Consider the following 17,551-nt stretch of genomic DNA (forward strand, 5'->3'; position numbering starts at 1 on the left):
CATACAAATACTGAAATTCTGCCACTGTCAGTGTTTAAGTGTATGTCACTGAAGACCTTAATAAGAGCAGTCTCAGTGCTGTGTTGTGGTTGAAATCCTGACTGGAAGACGTGGCATTGTTTAGTGCCACAAAGTTGTTCAGCTGTTGAAAAACAGCTTTTTCAATGATTGTACTTGAATATGGGAGGTTTGATATGGGCCCATAGTTGCTCATTAGTGAAGTGTCTAGATTATTCTTTCTTAAGAGTGGCTTGATGACGGCAGTTTTCAGGGCCTGTGGGAAGACACCTGAGAGAAGAGATGTGTTGACAATCTGTAGAAGATCTGAGGCCATGCAGTTTGAAACAGTTTGGGAAAAGCCTGTAGGCAGAATATCAAGGCAGCAAGAGGAGGATTTCAGATGTTGTATAATGTCCTCCAGGTTTTTGTGGTTGATCGGATGGAACTGTGTCATACTACTCAAATTGATTTTAAGTGGACACAGGGACAACACTTATCCTGCACCTGATATGGAGGCACTGACAGCTTGTCTAATTTTCTGAATTTTGTCAGTGAAGAAGGGGGCAAATTCGGACCCTTAGAGATGATTAAGTTCAGAGTGTGGCCCTTGTTGTGCCTGGGCTCCGTCACATGCTGAGTCACTTCATGGTTATCAAGAACATAACACGGTTGTTTAGTGCTGCTGTTCTGGGGGTTGTCAACATGGATGTTAAAATCACCAACAATAACTACACAGAGTCAATAGAGATTATAGACAGCAGTTCAGCAAAGTCATCAAAAAAGGTAGCACAGTATTTAGGTGGCCTGTAGATATTTAGAAATACAGCTCGAGAAGAGGAATTCAGCTGAAGAGCCACATATTCAAAAGAATCAAAGTTTCCATAAGACATCTGTTTGCATTGGAGGGAATCATTAAACAAAATGGCAACTCCACCTCCTTTCTTATGCACTCTAGCTTCACTCATAAAACTGAAGTTGGGAGAGGTTGTCTCGATAAGAACAGCTGCAGTGTTATCTTGGTCTAACCAAGTTTCAGTTAAAAACATAAAGTCAAGGTTTTGCTTGATGATAAAATCATTGATTAAAAATATTTTTCCTGACAAACACCTAACATTTAATAAAGCTAAATTTGATGTGTTAAAAATATTATCTAACCAGTTTTTTGGGACAAGTTGTAGCTGATGAGAAAAGGATGCTAAATTTGATATTTTTGCAGAACTGGTTGAGTGCTTCCTGTTTCTTAGCAGATTCACCATTCTTTTCCTGTTACCTATCAAGACAGGAATTGAGCAAGCTACCGGCATAAAGTAGTTATACCCACTTTCTGAGCCTATCCAGAAGGATATCCTATATCCATAGTGGCAAATGCAGCAGTGGAATTGAGGAAAATTATATATAACAAATTATACCAGTCCTATATAACAATTGGAGCTCAGAGGTCCACTATCTTACCCTGAGCTTTCAGTGTTGATTCATCTCAGTTATTTTTGAGGATGTGCTCTGTTGCACTTGAGATGTGACAGGATGCCATTTGTTTAAAACGTTGGTGGTTTCTTCCATTTTTTCCTGGTTAGGGAGTTTTTTTTTTTTTAAGCGAGTTTCTCTTTTAGGTTCGAGGAAAGTTTTACAAACATAAAACCTTCATGGGTCAAACATTTATAATAGAAAGAGTCATAATTGACCTTCTTTGCAGTTCAACGTGTCCTGTCAATAGTTTTACAGACGTCTCTTTTATAATGGCGGTCTATGGAGAAGATGCTTTTTGGGCCCCAAGGGGTTTTTTTTTGCTACAGTACTGTGAGTGGCCACTGGGCAAAATTGCCAGCAAGCCTGAGTGGCAGCACCGTATCCAGTTCTTATTATACATACATGCACTAAATAGAAAAAACAGCTGAGATGCGAATGTCATTAGTTTTGCAGATATTTGGTCATAAACCAAAGTATTGGACAAATGAATACTTTGCCCTGAAAGTCACAGGAAGTTATTACAATTCAACCAGAGCAGAACATTAATGTCTGTACCAAATGTCATGGCAGTCCTTCCAACATTTGTTGAGATATTTTACTTAAAACCACAAATGTCAACTTTATGGTGGCACTAGAGGGAAAGTTAAAGTATTACCGAAGTCAGAAGGATTCATCCTCTGGACACCGTTGATGTCTGTAGAAAATAGTTTTTGAGATATTTCAGTCAGGATGAAAGTGGTGAACCGACACACCAACCCACTGACAGACATTATGCTTCGTAAAGCCATGCTCCTAACATGGCTAAATATAAGACAAAATGTCCAACACCACCACTGCCCTGTCACCCTTTTTTGTATTGTCATGACTAAAATAGTTGCCTTTAATTCCAGGAAGAACATCAAACTGTCTTCCAACAGCAAACCCATCATCAGCAAGTGGAGGCTCAGCTGGAGGAAATGCTTCCAACATGCAGAGTAGAAGTGTTGAAAGTGCTGATGGAAGTGAACCTGAGATGGTCGGTTTGCTACCAGGGCATCAGTCTGCACTTTACCGTCCGTCAGTGAGGAGGGATGGTGCCGCAGCAAATGTGACCAATGAAGACTCTTCTGCTTCTGAGGAAACAGACGACCACAAGAAAGAGGCAGATGAAACAAAAACCACAGAAAGTGACAAAGACAAATAAGCAGTATGAATGGAGCAGATTTTTTGTACTTTAACCTGTTTAGTGCAGTTCAAACTAACTCTGGTACATTTCTCTGGTTCAGTTTGTTTCGGCTGTCAGTGGAAATCAAGTACAGATTAAACAACTGGACCAAGATGATACCAATAAGGTGCTAATCCATCCCATAGTTGTTGAGACATTTGAGACATTTTCACTTTGACATTATTTTTTACATTATTATAATATGTTTATGATCTAACAACCCAACTATATGGTATAACTATCTACAACATCTGGACATTAAAGTGAAGCTCCCTTCACTTTTAGAACAATACCCTTCAGCCTCAACTGTCATTCTTCATGTTGGCTCCAAAGACATCAAAACACAACAGTCAGAAAAACTGAAAAAGGACTTTATGAGCCTCATCAACACTCTCTTGGACTCAAGGGCTCAATGTGTCATCTCCGGTGCTATGTCTTCTCCTTGCTGGGGAGACGTAAAGTTCAGCTGTGTACTCAATCTTCACATCTGGCTAAAAGGCTACTGCAGATCACTGGGAATTCCTATCGTTGACAATTTCACTACTACGCTTTTCAGGCATGATGGTCTTCACCCAAACTGGACTGGTGATATTCCCGTCATTGTAAATGCCACATACTGTGTAAATCTTAAAGCTATACCAAAGAGGAATGTTAAATACTTGCCTGCGGTTCAGACTCCTGACAGTAGCCCATCTATTACCCCGGTCTCACTGATTCCCCTCATCACAAACTTTAGGCCCAAGAAATGCCTCCCTGCTCACTACAGCCAACGGTAGTAACTTGATCCATATTACCTACAATCATAAACAGTCTGTGCAATTCATCACTCCAGCTTAATCTGCTCTATTCAATGCTAGATCTTTTACCTTTATCCTGAGTGATCTGATCACATCCCATTGGACTTTCTGATTCTGACAGACATGGCTAAAGACTGGAGACTGTTGTTCTGGCACGTCTTCAGCTCGTACTAAATGCAGCAGCTAAGCTATTAACTAGGACTGGCCGTAGAGCTCACATTGCTCTTATTTCAGCTTCACTGCATTGGCTGCCAGTGAAGTTCAGGGTCCATTTTAAGATTCTTTTAATCACTTATAAAGGCCCTACACGTTTTAGCGCTGGTCTACACTTCTGAGCTACTAAGCCCTTCCACTCTACCGAGTGGTCACTTAGGTCAGCCAACCAAAAACTGTTGACCATATCACATGCCAAACTAAAAACCAAAGGCGACTGTGCTTTTGCTGCCCTGGCACCCAAACTGGATTCATCTCCCTTCTCCCATTAGATCAGCTGAGTCTGTTCACTGTTTTAAACAAAATTTAAAAACCCACTTTTTTACAATGTTTTTTCCATAACATTCGATAACTTGAAGTGTGTGCTCTGGGTGGTTGCTGTATGCTTTCTCTGTTTGTATGTGCGTTATGTCTTTATGTATTCTTGAATGTTTTCCTTTAAATGTTTTTCTTGTTCTACTTCTTTCTGTGCCAATGTTGATGTTTGCTCCAAACTAGTTGTGATGTCACATATCATGCCCATAGACCCACCCCTTAAAAGTAGATTTTCAATGAGCTCAGAGAAACTTTCCTCCTCCAGCGGATGAATGTGAAAACAGTCTTTTAGTGTCAAACTCTGCACATACATCATCTGCACAGTGAAGCTCAAACATCCAGCTGTAGGATGACGAAGAAACACATTTTTGAGTGAAAGGGACTTTAACGTTACGTAAAGAAAGCTCACAAACATGTAGCTGCTGTTTTTACTGACAACTATTCAGCTCTTGTTTTGTTGGACACATTTCAGTGCTGCAGATGACAATTGACAAATTTAGCTGCTAATAGCAAAGGACAACAAGCTAACACTGATGTTAATTACATGTAGGTTTTAGTTAACTGATGCTTAAGTCATTTTAAATAGGGAAATTCTGAAGTAATTTACCAGTTCATTCAAGTTTTATGGCGTGAGCTGAGATTGGTTATTCAAACCTCACACTGCTGTAATGGTTCTACACGACTTCCAGCCACAGCTGAGCGGCTCTACGAGCTCCAATACGAATAAAAACACACAGGAAAGAAACTTTAGTTAATATACATAAAAAAAACCCATATTTGCTTACTCTGCACATTCATTTGCTTACTTTGTACAATTTTATGTGTATTGTTTATTGCACTGGAACCTGAGTAATGTTAATTTTGTTCCTTTACATGAACAATCTGTTGGAATGACAATAAAAACCTTGAAATCTTTATTGTGAAAATGATATTTAACAATTTTCAAGTCATCCAATCTCAAATATTTGCGGGGCATGACGCCTCTGCGCTGGAGGAAAGTCAAATTATTAACAAAGTCTCTGGACATCTTTGATATCTGTACAAAATTTCATGCAATGAAACAATTCTCATTTAAATGCAAATTTATTAACAAAACTCCAAATAGGAAACAAAGGTTATATGATAAAATAATGTTATGATGAATATTAGCGTGGGAGAAATATTGGTTTTAGAATAATTAAACTGTTGGCTTAATCATCAGTACTTATGATTGCAAGCTGGGAAAGCTGATACGGCTCAGGGAGATATTAGGTGCGTTTGTTTTGATGCAGTTGATCTCCCTGGTAACACAAAAACAGCAGAATTGTTACATAAAACTGAGATTCCATATATATGTGAAAACATGCCTGGAAGGGATCTTCAATGAATTTTAATTTGACCTTCAACAAATTATGCATTATTTTATTGTCGCATATTGACTCAATAATGTATACATTTACATCTATACAACATCTGTAGATCAAGATGAGCAATATGCAGCCTTCAGACTAAAACTGAACACATGGAATTGAAAATATAAACTTTGACCTCAGACTGGAGTGTATATACATGTATAGGTTGTTGATGTACATTCAGCAAAACACCAGATGTCACTGTTTGCACTAAAATGCCCTGAAACTTAAAATCTTTCTCTCTGCACACCACAGGAGGGAAAAAACCTTTAAAGTTACACAAGGCTTTGTTTGCCAATCACTGGTCATACAACACAAATTCAAAATAAGGATATTTCACAAAGTGTAGATATATAGATACACTGAAAATAAATAAGTACATACAGATGACACTGCTGCAAGGATAAGGATGTGAGCAGGAACAAATGGATTGTGAAGGGCACATGTGGTTGCATACTGGTCTTCCTCTTCAGTGATGTTGTCAGGGACCAAGCAGTGAGACTCGAGAACACCAGGTGTATAAAGCAAAAAAATAGTTATTTATTTACAACTTGATTTCAATTTAACATGTTTTTTTTCAAAATACAAAAATAGGAAAACTAGAAGAAAGTAATTTCAAAAAACTAGGACTCATGATAGAGGTCATGGCCAGATCTCCTTCACTACACTTCATGTGCACTTGCTGGTGTGTTTGTGTTTGAGAAGACATTGTTGGTTGCTCTGGGAGACATTCTCATGGGTCGGCAAAGAGGGAAATCTTGATTGATGAGAAGTGAAAGCTAATTGGTCGTTCCATTGCAACATCAGTCCGCAGCTACATCTCCGCCATTTTGGACCAAAGGCGACTACCTTATTATCAAGACCTTCATTCATTATGTCAGTAAAACATCCCACCTACAATGTGCCGTACAAAAGTAAAACAAAATTCTTTCTATTCTATGGTCATTTATTTAATGCCTCTGCTGAAATGGCCTGTGTTGAAAAAAGAAAAAATATTATAAATATGGATACTAATATTTATTTATTAAAAAATCAAAGCAATGATTTATATAACATTCATTCAGAATTTCAGTTATTAACAACAAAAACTTTCAAATCATGGGTTCAGATTTACAAATTCTGAGTGTCCTAAATAGAAAGACATAAAAAAACATAATATAACATAACATAACATAACATAACATAACATAACATAAAATAAAATAACATAACAACATAACTTTTTGCCCCACTTCCCAGAGAAGCAAAAACTGAGCAATGGACATAAATGGAAGCTAGAAAAATCCAGCATTCTTGAGATTTTGAGAAACCAGGCAATCTCAAACTTGTTCATGTCAAGGACTCAAAATAGATGCACAATAGACCACCGACCAGTGTTTGAGAGCATTTTGTCCAAAAGAATCCCATCTAACCCTGTTTTCACCTTCCGGATGTTGTTGTAGGAGGCCTCTGATCCAGAAATTAAAGGGTTTTCTTTTTTTTTTTAATGTTTTAGTAAGTTTTTAGGGAAATGTGATATTGCAACATTGGACCTATAAACACATTTACTATCCAATAGCATTGCAAGGATAAACAATAGGACCGATTAACTATGTAAATGTGGTCTTAAAAAAAACATTTACAGATTTTTTTTAGGTTTGCTAGAATTGATTGTTGTAACTTTGCAACTGTAGGCCTTACAGGACTAAGAAGACATATTACCTGGAAGTTAGTGTAATAAAGGTGAAATTAATCTATTTGTGCTTTTGCTGGGAACCCCTGCAGCCCTCTCAAGGACCCCTGGTGGTCTTCAGATCCCAGTTTGGGAACCATTCTTCTAAAGAACTTGATAACCTTATTACAAAGTAGATAAAATTAGGGATGTCACAAAAATCAATACATAGATCTCAGAGATAAATAGATACCAAATCAATACCACCATTTTTAGTTATCAGTAGTATCAACACCCCATTTTATAACTCAGTTATTATTCTAATATAGCCAGAGTGTGTCTGTTTAAATGCTGAAACACTTAAAGTTTCAGTCATACCTACAAGATTGCAAACCAAAACGAGAGCACATAATCACACAGCTGTATTTGTTGTTACAGCATCATATTTCATACAGTTCCTCTGATTTGAAATGTTTATTAGGCTGTTTTGCTTTCTAGTTGAAGGCCACAGGCCAGTATTTAATTTATAACTTTTATTCTAATGCAGCCTGTATGCTTACATAAAGAAATACACAAAGTTTCTGATCAATTGTTCATGTTTATGAAAAGTTTTCAAATAAAGGAGTGTGTCCTGAATGGGACTTCTGGTTTTACCATGGTATTAAATCAGGTATTGTAAGTGGTGGAACTTCAGTGGTATTTCTACTATGATGTTATCACTCGTATACTGTAACTGTAATTTTACTGATGACTTATTTTTAATTTTTTTTTTTTTACTGCACTTCTGATTTGGATGTGAAATTCATCGATTTTGGGAGCATAAGATGTGATGAATTTGAATGAATGTGATGGTTTCGTCTCTTGTGCATCTATACTCTTTGAAATTAAATTAAAATCAACATTTCTTGAAAGTAGAAAAATTTAAGATAAGCGTTCAGAGCAGTCTAAAGTCAGCGCTTTTTGCTCACAGGGATAATTTATACATACGTTTACCTCATTATTTGAACATCAACAACATCCAACATCCAACACTGTGACATCATACATATATATATATATCTGAAAATAAGGAAATGCATAATAGGTCCACTTTATGCAGGGAGGGATAGTTCATGTGTTACATGGAGTGTGACAAAAGCACAACACACATCTGTTTAAACTTCTCTCCACTCTGATGTATGAAGGAAAATCTTTGCACATACTGTGGGTGTTAGCAGTTTCCTGCCATAGTCCTTTAACTTCTGTTGTTGCCTCCCTGCCTGCACCAGCTCTGATCCCAGATCTGATTCATTTGTCTTTCTGTGGATTTTGTTTCATCTGAATCTTCGTTGCTGTCACTTAATACGTTTGTTTTCTCTTCTGTATCAGCAGTAACAGCAGCAGCAGCAGTGGTGTCCTCATTGGAAGCATCGTCTACAGCAGCATCCCGCCTCAGAGAGAAATGGCAAGACAAAGCTTGATTGTCTAATAAACGTTGCCCTCAGAAACATCACCTTCTGATGAGTTGGAAGAAGAAACAGGAGCAATTCTCTCTTCCTCGGCTGCTGAGTCTTCTTGGTTTACTACTTGGTAAGGCCTCCAGTTCAATTGTTTTACCTGGAATTAAAGGTAAATGTTTCAGTCATGAGGGCACAACAAAATAGTTGAGGATCTATTGATGTTTTACACCTCTCTAAATGATGTCAATGTTAATGTGAACCACTCACACAGGAAGAGAGACTTGTTTCGTTTTGTGTGTGTGTGTGTGTGTCGTATGGATGTTACCTACACTATTTATTCTATTCTTTGTACACTACCATATAAGATACAGATTTAATTTCTGTTTTAATTGATTTTTAAACCACTTTGATACTTTTATGAATAGGGATGCACGATATTATCGGCACATCATTGGTATCGGCCGATAAAAGCTTTAAAATGAAATATCGGCAGCAGCCATTTCTGCCGATTATGAGAGGCGGATTTGTTGCCTTCTCCTCCGCCCCTGATGGTGCTTCCCTCCACAGACTGTTTTACCCTGACGGTCCCGGTGCTTCCTCCCACTTTAACGTGAATGACAAACTGGGTCTCAGTGCTCCGGTTCGATCCACATAGAGAGCCAAGGCTAACGTTAGCTGGGAGGCTAGCAGAGGCTAGCTGGCTGTGCTTCCCTCCAGCCATGCAGCGGCTAACGCTCCGCTCCTCCCAGCTAACACTAGCCCCAGTTCTCCATGTGGATCCAACCGGAGCACTGAGCCCCGGTTTGTTATTCAGGTTAAAGTGGGAAGAAGCAGCTGGTCTGATGGGCAGCTTGAGTGAAGTGGAGCCTGCAGAGGAAGCACCGGGACTGTCAGTGAGAAAAAGTCCATCGGTGGCCCCTCGGCTGCACAGATAGAAAACACCTCGGCTGTACACATGTATGACCAGTCACTTAAAGACACCTGAGCAGACTCAGTTAGCTGATGTGAGATGTGGTTGAAAGCTCAGAAGAAGCTATTTAGTGGACCACTCATCTTTGATTGTTTTGTTATATCAAACTGTTGTATGTTTTTGCTCAATACCACTGACAGTATGAATATAGGATATTCTTGTGGATAGAATCAGAAGGTGGGTACATCTGCACATAAACTGTTTTGTACACAAGGTGTCTGTGTGGTATTTGAGTTCATGGTTTTTCACAAGTTGATGATATCTTTATATCCAGCAACAAAAAGATAGCAAATAACAATCACAATAGAGAATAAATAAAAACAGTTACTCACGTCTTCTGTAGAGAAAACACACAAATAATAACAATAATATGGCAGCAACAACTCCAATTGATACACCTATTGCACTCAGCAGCTCCTCACCTGTAAATTAGGAGACATAACAGAGTAACAAATTATTTTAACATGTTGCAATAATATAAACACATCTTTGAACACGTCAATATCTGGCTTTTGTTTGTCTTGTTTGTTTCTTTTAATGTTTAACATCAACCTGTCCAAGGACTGCAGTTAAAAATTTGCCTTTTGGCTAAATCTGACTCATTTACATCATGTTGATGTTAATTAGATAGATAGATAGATAGATAGATAGATAGATAGATAGATAGATAGATAGATGGATGTACTAATTGCTTGCTATGTATTACCACAACTGAATATTCCACAAGCTGCCCAAATCTTCAGTTACTTATGTAATACAGAAATCAAACAACTGAAACTGCTTATAGTTTATTTAAAGTAAGTTTCATTATAGTTTATTAATGGTGAATTGTATTTACTAGAATTACAGTACTGTGCAAAAGTTTTGGGCACTTTAGATGTTTAGATTCTTATCCATAATGCAATACCATCAGGGAAGCATCTTATTATCTTTATTTATCTGTATCTGTATCACTCACCAGGAGCATCAATCACTGTGGTTTTCTCAATCTGCTGTTTGGAGCGAGGGTTATACACGAGGCAGGTTACAGACTGCAGCTCTTTGACACTGACGGTGCTTGTGACAGAGAAGGTTTTCTTGGTTGGATGCTGCTGATGGGACGTCTGAGCATCCTTCAGTTTCAGTTGTTCACCGCTGAATTTGTTTTGACCAGTCCATTTCATTTCAGGTTCAGGGTATCCTCCATGTGCCGTACAGGTTGCACTGTTTAATGTGTTGTTAATGGTCAGGACAAGATCTTGGTAGGCAGCTGTGGGTGTGTTAGAAAGCATGATGGTTTACACACTAGAGATATTTATAGTATTTTGATGTGTATAGATTTTGGTTTGAAAGCAAGAAACTACTATTCCATACCTGAGACCTGCAAAGAGGATTTGCACTGACGTTTAAGCCCTTTAGTAGAATCAAAACCAACACAGGCCGAGAATGTTTTCTGGTCATCTCCAACACTAACATTGTTTAGTCTAATAGAAATATTTCCAGAACTAAACTCAGTATTGAAGCCTTGACACCTGTTCCTGTATTCAGAGGCTGTTGTCTGTGTTTTCTCACTGATGTGCCAGTGGAACAAAATGTTGTTAGATTGCTCCTGTTGCCAGTAAAACCATTTGATGCTTGTTGAATTCAGTGGTAGTGAACAAGGAATCAGGACGGACCCTCCGACAGTGGCACTGAGAGGGACAGGTATCTGACCCATGATGGGTGCTAGAAAAGAAAACAAGAGAAATGATGTCATCCTGATTCATCAAAACAATGAAAATCTGAGAGCTAAAAACATACGGAAACATGCACATAAGAGACTAAATTTCAAGAGAATTCTTTCTCCAGATGTCATACTGTACAGCAAGGGTGTCCTGCTAATTAAACTTGTGCAGGCATGCATCCCTTATTTTTTAAATTTGTTTTAGATTTGATGCTTTTTGTGTTAATTTGGAAACAAAAAAAATGTCCTCTGTATTTCTCTCTTAGTATCTTAGTGCCAGGTAAACAGCCCCACCCCACCCCCCTCCCTCTGGACAGGACACTTGGTTCCTACCAGCTGGAGCTCTATGTATTATCATTGGCAGTTGAGTTTTGTTATTTTAGTTTGGGTTGGAGATCATCAGTAGTCCAGTCATCGAGTTTTGTTTTGGTTAAGTTTAGATGATATTTTCCTTTTGATAGTTTAGGGGGATGCGCTGGGTGCCACGGCCCATTGCATGGCTAGCTCAGTAGCTTCCCCATCTTTTGTTCCTTTTGTCTGGGATCTCCGTCCCATTTGTTTGCTTTATTTTGCACTTTTGAGTACAGTTTATTATTTTCAAAATAAAGCTTGTTGTTTTCTTGGTAACTCAGAGGTCTCAGTGTCTTTTTACATGTTTCGGTCTCCAGCTGAGCTGAGCATAACAGCACCTGACTATTGTTTTTAGACATACTTGAAAAAATGTGAATCTATCCTTTGACCATCATGTTTATCTGAAAAATGTAAAATCACCAAATGTGGATAAATAATGTTTTCACTAGACAGCATTTAGAAATGGCTCCTAAGACTGATAATTGATCACTTTTTCAGTCCTGGAGAGTAGTTCTGTGTAAGGCAGACGCCACTGAGCATGTGTGGTTCGTATTGTAAACAACTAATACTTTTCCATGTCTCTATAGCTTGTATGTTAGTAAGTTAGTGTTAGAAAAAAAAGTCCTCTGTACTTGGTTGTGGATATATCCAGACCACATGATTTCATACGCAACAGAAATTCCACTTTTTTCCTTTGGATCCTGTGTACTGCTGTTGATGACTGGAGGCAGCAAAGAATCCAAGTTTTAAGCTCAAAGTTACATCAGTGCTTACAATTAAGACCAAGCTAACGTTAGTGCGGGCTGTTGCCTTCAGTCTCTGCTCTCAGAACGTCTCTGTTGTATTTCCTCTTCTGAATACAAATGTACTTCTATGAATCCATCACATCTCGTCATTTCTTTGTGTCGACATATATTCATACTCGTCATATCAATCAGACCCAGACACTTTAATTTCTCAAAGAGCTTCAGTGTAAAGTCAAGAGGTTGTAATATGTAGCACAGCAAGCTAGCGAATCTCTGTAAATGTAACTGTGTTCCTGCACATGCTCAGTGGTGTCTGCCTTACACTGAACTACTCTCTGGAGACTAAAAACATGATTGCTGTTATAGAGTTGCGAAGTGGGAGGAGCTATTTTGGGTTCCCCTCCTAATCATTTTTCCCATAGAGACTGTTACATGTTACATCCTGAACGGTACACACTGAAGGAATCCAAACCAGGAGAAGCTGATTGCAATGACAGCAATGGCAAAGACAACAATTCCCATGATCCCATACTATTTAATGACATCATCAAACGCCTTCTTTTGTTATTGTTTTGATTGAGAGACCCCTAGCGCCAGAAATTGTTCGTTTAGTAAGAGAAGGCTGAGAGTTTCAAAAATGCTAAATTTAAAGAAAAAGCAATTGAATTGATTGAAGGAATTCTTGTTGTGGATGACCTGTGTTGTCTGAGTCTCCATGACACTGACCTCTGCCTCTATACAAATGATCACTGTCTTGACACATCATTTGGTAAGTTAAGTAGTGGTAAAACTACCACTTCCCTTTTATGCTGTGCTTTCAAATGATTCAGTGAGTGAACTTACCACACAGAAGTAAAATCACGAGGCTTGAAGAAGACATGTCTGTACTGGAAAACAAAGATAAAAGATCTTTTGGTGTCATATTGTGACAAAAACACATTACCAGTTTCATTACTTCATATATTCATTAAGTTTTATTATCAGTCAGACTAAATGTTTTTTGACACATAATATGCAAAAAGAGACAAGATCATACTTATTTCAAAACATGAAAATTCTTCTGAGTGAAGAATTTAAGATACTTCATTCCAGCTGTTTCCTTCAGTGTTGTCACTTATTAATCCCAATTCATTCAAGTTCATTATGAAAGTGCAACTTTCAAGAAATGAGACAACACTTACTAGAAATACTTCACACGCACACACGAGCAGCTGTTCCTCCACTTGGCAAGTTCACCTCTGCTGTTAAAAAAAAGTGAGAGATAGTGAAACTACTTGCAGCAGCCCAGTGGCTCCTCCTTCCTTTTTGCCAACCAATTGGGGGTAACTCCAACAATTCAGGTCATGCAGAGGCGCGCACACATACATACACACACACACACTTGAATGCTTTCTGCAATTTACTCTGAATAAGAGCTTTCATTATAAGATCAATTCTGTCATGTAATGTGACTTTAAAACATAGTAACACTTTACAATAGGGTACTAGATCCGGGCAATATAATGAATTAATTTATCAGAATTTTTGTTCTTGCACAATGTGTAAAAATTGTGAGTTATTACAACATGCACAAGAAGTTGAATGCTGCTCTATCAGCCATTCTGAGTCCTGACAGTCCTGTAAACTGATATTAATAGTTACAGTACAAAAATCAAAATCAAAACAACTTTATTGTCCACTTTTGTTGTTTTTGTCTTCAGCTTGCATGACAGTCAACATCAGATACATCACATCATATGTTAGTAAAAGACATTTTACACTCTGAACTGTGTAAAATGATTTGAAATATTAAATATATATATATATATATATATAATATATATAATTTAAATTAACTCAAGACCAATTTAAGAAGCGCCAGGTACATGAGATTCAAAGCAATATCATCATGTCCGTTCATTAACTGATGTATGGTATGTGGAAGGCAGGAGCTGAAAGTGATGATACAGGAGATGTCATGTATCCTCTAAGATTTTGTCTGTCATTCATACAAACATGCACATCTGCTGCTCCAGGTGGCCGGCTGCCTCTGGCTCTCTCATAGTGAATTTAACAAAACACTGATCTGTTCTCTCGGTTTGTGTTTGTTGACGAGGTATCACGAGGTCAAGGTCAATTTTATTGTCTCAGTGACGTGAGGTATGGCAGGCAGCAGGATCCAGTCTGGGATACAGGCAGTAAACTCACTCTGAAGGTAAATAAAGGCCGAAGGTGCTGCAGCAGACTAGAGGGAGTTGTCTCAGTTGAGACTGATAAGTCTCCCTCAGCTAAATGTACAAAGGGAGCAGCGGCAAGACAGGAAGATCATACTATGTGATATGAATTATCGCTGTCTGGCAACATTGCTTTTACATTCATAACATTTTTCCCAATCACTTGCAGGTTGTCACACAGAATTCAAATGTCAGTTCACTGAGTTAGGCTTGTTTGTCTAAATGGGTTAAACTGCTCTTCTAGAAAGCATGTGTAAAATACCCACATGTAAAATACTTGAACCAACTGTCACAACCATACAAACATAACTTTCATAAATCTCTGTAATCTGCCATTGTTATTAAAGAACTGATGAATATTTAGATTCAGTAACATGATCCTTCTCAGTTTTTTGTGTGACTTTTCTCATGTCATTTTCAATGGAGGAAAGTACCTTAATACATTTACTCAAGTACTGTACTTAAGTACAGTTTGAAGTACTTTTACTTGAGTATTTCCATGTGATGCTACTTTCTACATTTCAGAGGGAAATATTGTACTTTCTACTCCACTACATTTATCTGACAGCTTTAGTTACTTTTCAAATGAAGATTTGACACAATGGATAATATAACAAGCTTTTAAAATACAACACATTGTTAAAGATGAAACCAGTGGTTTCCAACCTTTTTTGTCTTTTGACGTCTTACAAAAAGCAGTGTGTAGTCGGGGTCACATTTCACATGTCTATGAGTTGTTAACAGCTCCACCAAATAGTGATTTTTCCCTCTAAACTTCTCACATGCTTTCATTTCAATAAATGTTCAAATGATCCAATATTTCAGCAAAAATCAAAGATTAGAGAAAAAGTCCAAAAGACACTGTGTCCTCATTGGCCTGAAGGGAATTTACAGTAGTTTTACTTCCCTATTTACAGGAAGTCATATTATTCTGTTGTTACTGTTAATGATGCTTCAGTCGTGTGAGAAACTTGAACATGATGTGGTTTCAGTAACTCTATGACAGATTTTGACAGATTTTTGATCCTGTACAATGGCCAAAAGCTATGCACTGTGTACTCAAACACAAGATCATTGGGTCTGAACCTGGTGCTTTCTTGTAAAACCTCTCTAGCTGACAATAAAAGCCAAGGCAGCCCCTCCTCCCACTCAGCTTTTAGCTCAGTACAATAAGTGCAAATCAAAAATTTCAAATGCTGGTGAAATGACTCTAGTGCCCCATGACTCTGAGGATGATAAATTGAAGACTTATGTTTGATCTGGAGCTGTTAAAGACCCCAAACACAGAGATTAACTCAGCCTTACTGCTGATCTGGCAGACATTGCACACAGAGGATATGCAGCTGGATATCTAGTCGAGTGACACGTTACCGTTAGGAAGTAGCTACAGCCAGACTTTGAACGAGGCAGCGGACCAACACAGTCAATTATGACGTGTTCAAATGGCTGATTTACTGCTGGAATGGGTTGCAACAGCGCGGGTGTAAAAGCATGATTTGGTTTTTCTGTCAATTGGCAGATGTGACAGGTCTTTATGTATGTGGAAATGCCCATTTTTAAACATAGCCGAAAAAAATGGTGTAGGAGAAAAAGTTTTAAAAAGCCGCTGTACACTACCTGCTCAGCACCAAACAGCAAACAGACACAGTTAGCTGTAGACTAGCTGGTGAACATAGTGGAGCATTTAGCAGCTAAAGAGCCAGATATTTCCCTCAGGAGTTGGTAGAGAGTAAAAACAGAGCTAGAAGAGAGTAAATATTGGACTTACATTCACCAGGTGGACAGAAACACGACTCCACATGAATGATAATGTTGCTCTGTAACTGCTGGATGTGGAAATGAACCATTTCAACATATGAAATTAAAAGCTGACAATGTGTCAGTGGTTTGTTCACTTCTTGTTTCTGCTGCAAACAAGTTGACAAAAAAAATCAGTCAGTGCATACTTAAATAAAAGACTGATTATGTGTAAAAAAAAAAAAAAAAAAAAAGGCAAAACAACCATATAATTTCCATTGGATTTTTCCAGCTTGGACCATTTATGGATTAAGCTCATAACATCATCATTATGAAAGTGCAACTTTTAAGAAATGAGACGACACTTACCAGAAATACTTCACACACTCGAGCAGCTTTTCCTCCACTTGGCAAGTTCACCTCTGCTGTTAAAAAAAAGTGAGAGATAGTGAAACTACTTGCAGCAGCCCAGTGGCTCCTCCTTCCTTTTTGCCAACCAATTGGGTGTAACTCACAAATCAGGTCATGCAGAGGCACGCACACATACATACACACACTTGAATGCTTTCTGCAATTTACTCTGAATAAGAGCTTTCATTATCAGATCAATTCTGTCATGTAATGTGACTTTAAAACATAGTAACACTTTACAATAGGGTACTAGATCTGGGCAATATAATGAATTAATTTATCAGAATTTTTGTTCTTGCACAATGTGTAAAAATTGTGAGTTATTACAACATGCACAAGAAGTTGAATGCTGCTCTATCAGCCATTCTGAGTCCTGACAGTCCTGTAAACTGATATTAATAGTTACAGTACAAAAATCAAAATCAAAACAACTTTATTGTCCACTTTTGTTGTTTTTGTCTTCAGCTTGCATGACAGTCAACATCAGATATGTTAGTAAAATACATTTTACACTCTGAACTGTGTAAAATGATTTGAAATATTAAATATATATATATAATATATATAATTTAAATTAACTCAAGACCAATTTAAGAAGCGCCAGGTACATGAGATTCAAAGCAATATCGTCATGTCCGTTCATTAACTGATGTATGGTATGTGGAAGGCAGGAGCTGAAAGTGATGATACAGGAGATGTCATGTATCCTCTAAGATTTTGTCCGTCATTCATACATACATGCACATCTGCTGCTCCAGGTGGCCGGCTGCCTCTGGCTCTCTCATAGTGAATTTAACAAAACACTGATCTGTTCTCTCGGTTTGTGTTTGTTGACGAGGTATCACGAGGTCAAGGTCAATTTTATTGTCTCAGTGAAGTGAGGTATAGCAGGCAGCAGGATCCAGTCTGGGATACAGGCAGTAAACTCACTCTGAAGGTAAATA

General features: G+C 38.0%; 2 protein-coding genes across 12 annotated transcripts in view; one reads left to right on the plus strand and one right to left on the minus strand.

Annotated features, from left to right (window-relative positions):
• Window positions 1–6,327, plus strand: part of LOC137192299 (CD276 antigen-like) — a 30,957-nt gene extending 24,630 nt beyond the window's left edge. For all 7 annotated transcript variants that reach the window (XM_067602871.1, XM_067602870.1, XM_067602872.1 and 4 more), the window contains one exon: window positions 2,358–6,327. In XM_067602871.1, the coding sequence (XP_067458972.1) occupies window positions 2,358–2,650 (293 nt within the window). In that variant the 3' untranslated portion in view covers window positions 2,651–6,327. The remainder of the gene's footprint in view (window positions 1–2,357) is intronic.
• Window positions 6,328–7,319: 992 nt separating this feature from the next.
• Window positions 7,320–17,142, minus strand: LOC137192303 (CD276 antigen-like). 5 transcript variants are annotated; one of them, XM_067602885.1, is made up of 7 exons: window positions 16,566–17,142; window positions 13,428–13,487; window positions 13,090–13,133; window positions 10,801–11,151; window positions 10,406–10,696; window positions 9,780–9,869; window positions 7,320–8,634 (listed from the first exon to the last, which is right to left on the minus strand). In XM_067602885.1, exons 3-7 carry the CDS (start codon window positions 13,124–13,126, stop codon window positions 8,528–8,530), a joined length of 876 nt encoding a protein of 291 aa, XP_067458986.1. In that variant the 5' UTR covers window positions 13,127–13,133; window positions 13,428–13,487; window positions 16,566–17,142; the 3' UTR covers window positions 7,320–8,527. The 5 variants fall into 5 exon arrangements, with proteins under 5 accessions (XP_067458986.1, XP_067458987.1, XP_067458989.1 ...); XM_067602886.1 differs by lacking the exon at window positions 16,566–17,142 and adding an exon at window positions 16,228–16,553; XM_067602888.1 differs by lacking the exon at window positions 13,428–13,487.
• Window positions 17,143–17,551: the final 409 nt, after the last annotated feature.

The sequence above is a fragment of the Thunnus thynnus genome, chromosome 11 (genome assembly GCF_963924715.1).
Source record: "Thunnus thynnus chromosome 11, fThuThy2.1, whole genome shotgun sequence".
NCBI classification, from domain to species: domain Eukaryota; kingdom Metazoa; phylum Chordata; class Actinopteri; order Scombriformes; family Scombridae; genus Thunnus; species Thunnus thynnus.

What these genes read in the sequence shown, in the direction of transcription:
- LOC137192303 (XM_067602883.1), bottom strand. Translation starts at nt 13,198, where the DNA reads ATGAAACTGGTAATGTGTTTTTGTCACAATATGACACCAAAAGATCTT. An exon ending in ATCCTCTTTGCAGGTCTCAG is followed by an intron (nt 10,697 to 10,800) that starts GTATGGAATAGT and finishes ACACACCCACAG; the next exon opens with CTGCCTACCAAGATCTTGTC. An exon ending in CACAGTGATTGATGCTCCTG is followed by an intron (nt 9,870 to 10,405) that starts GTGAGTGATACA and finishes CCTAATTTACAG; the next exon opens with GTGAGGAGCTGCTGAGTGCA.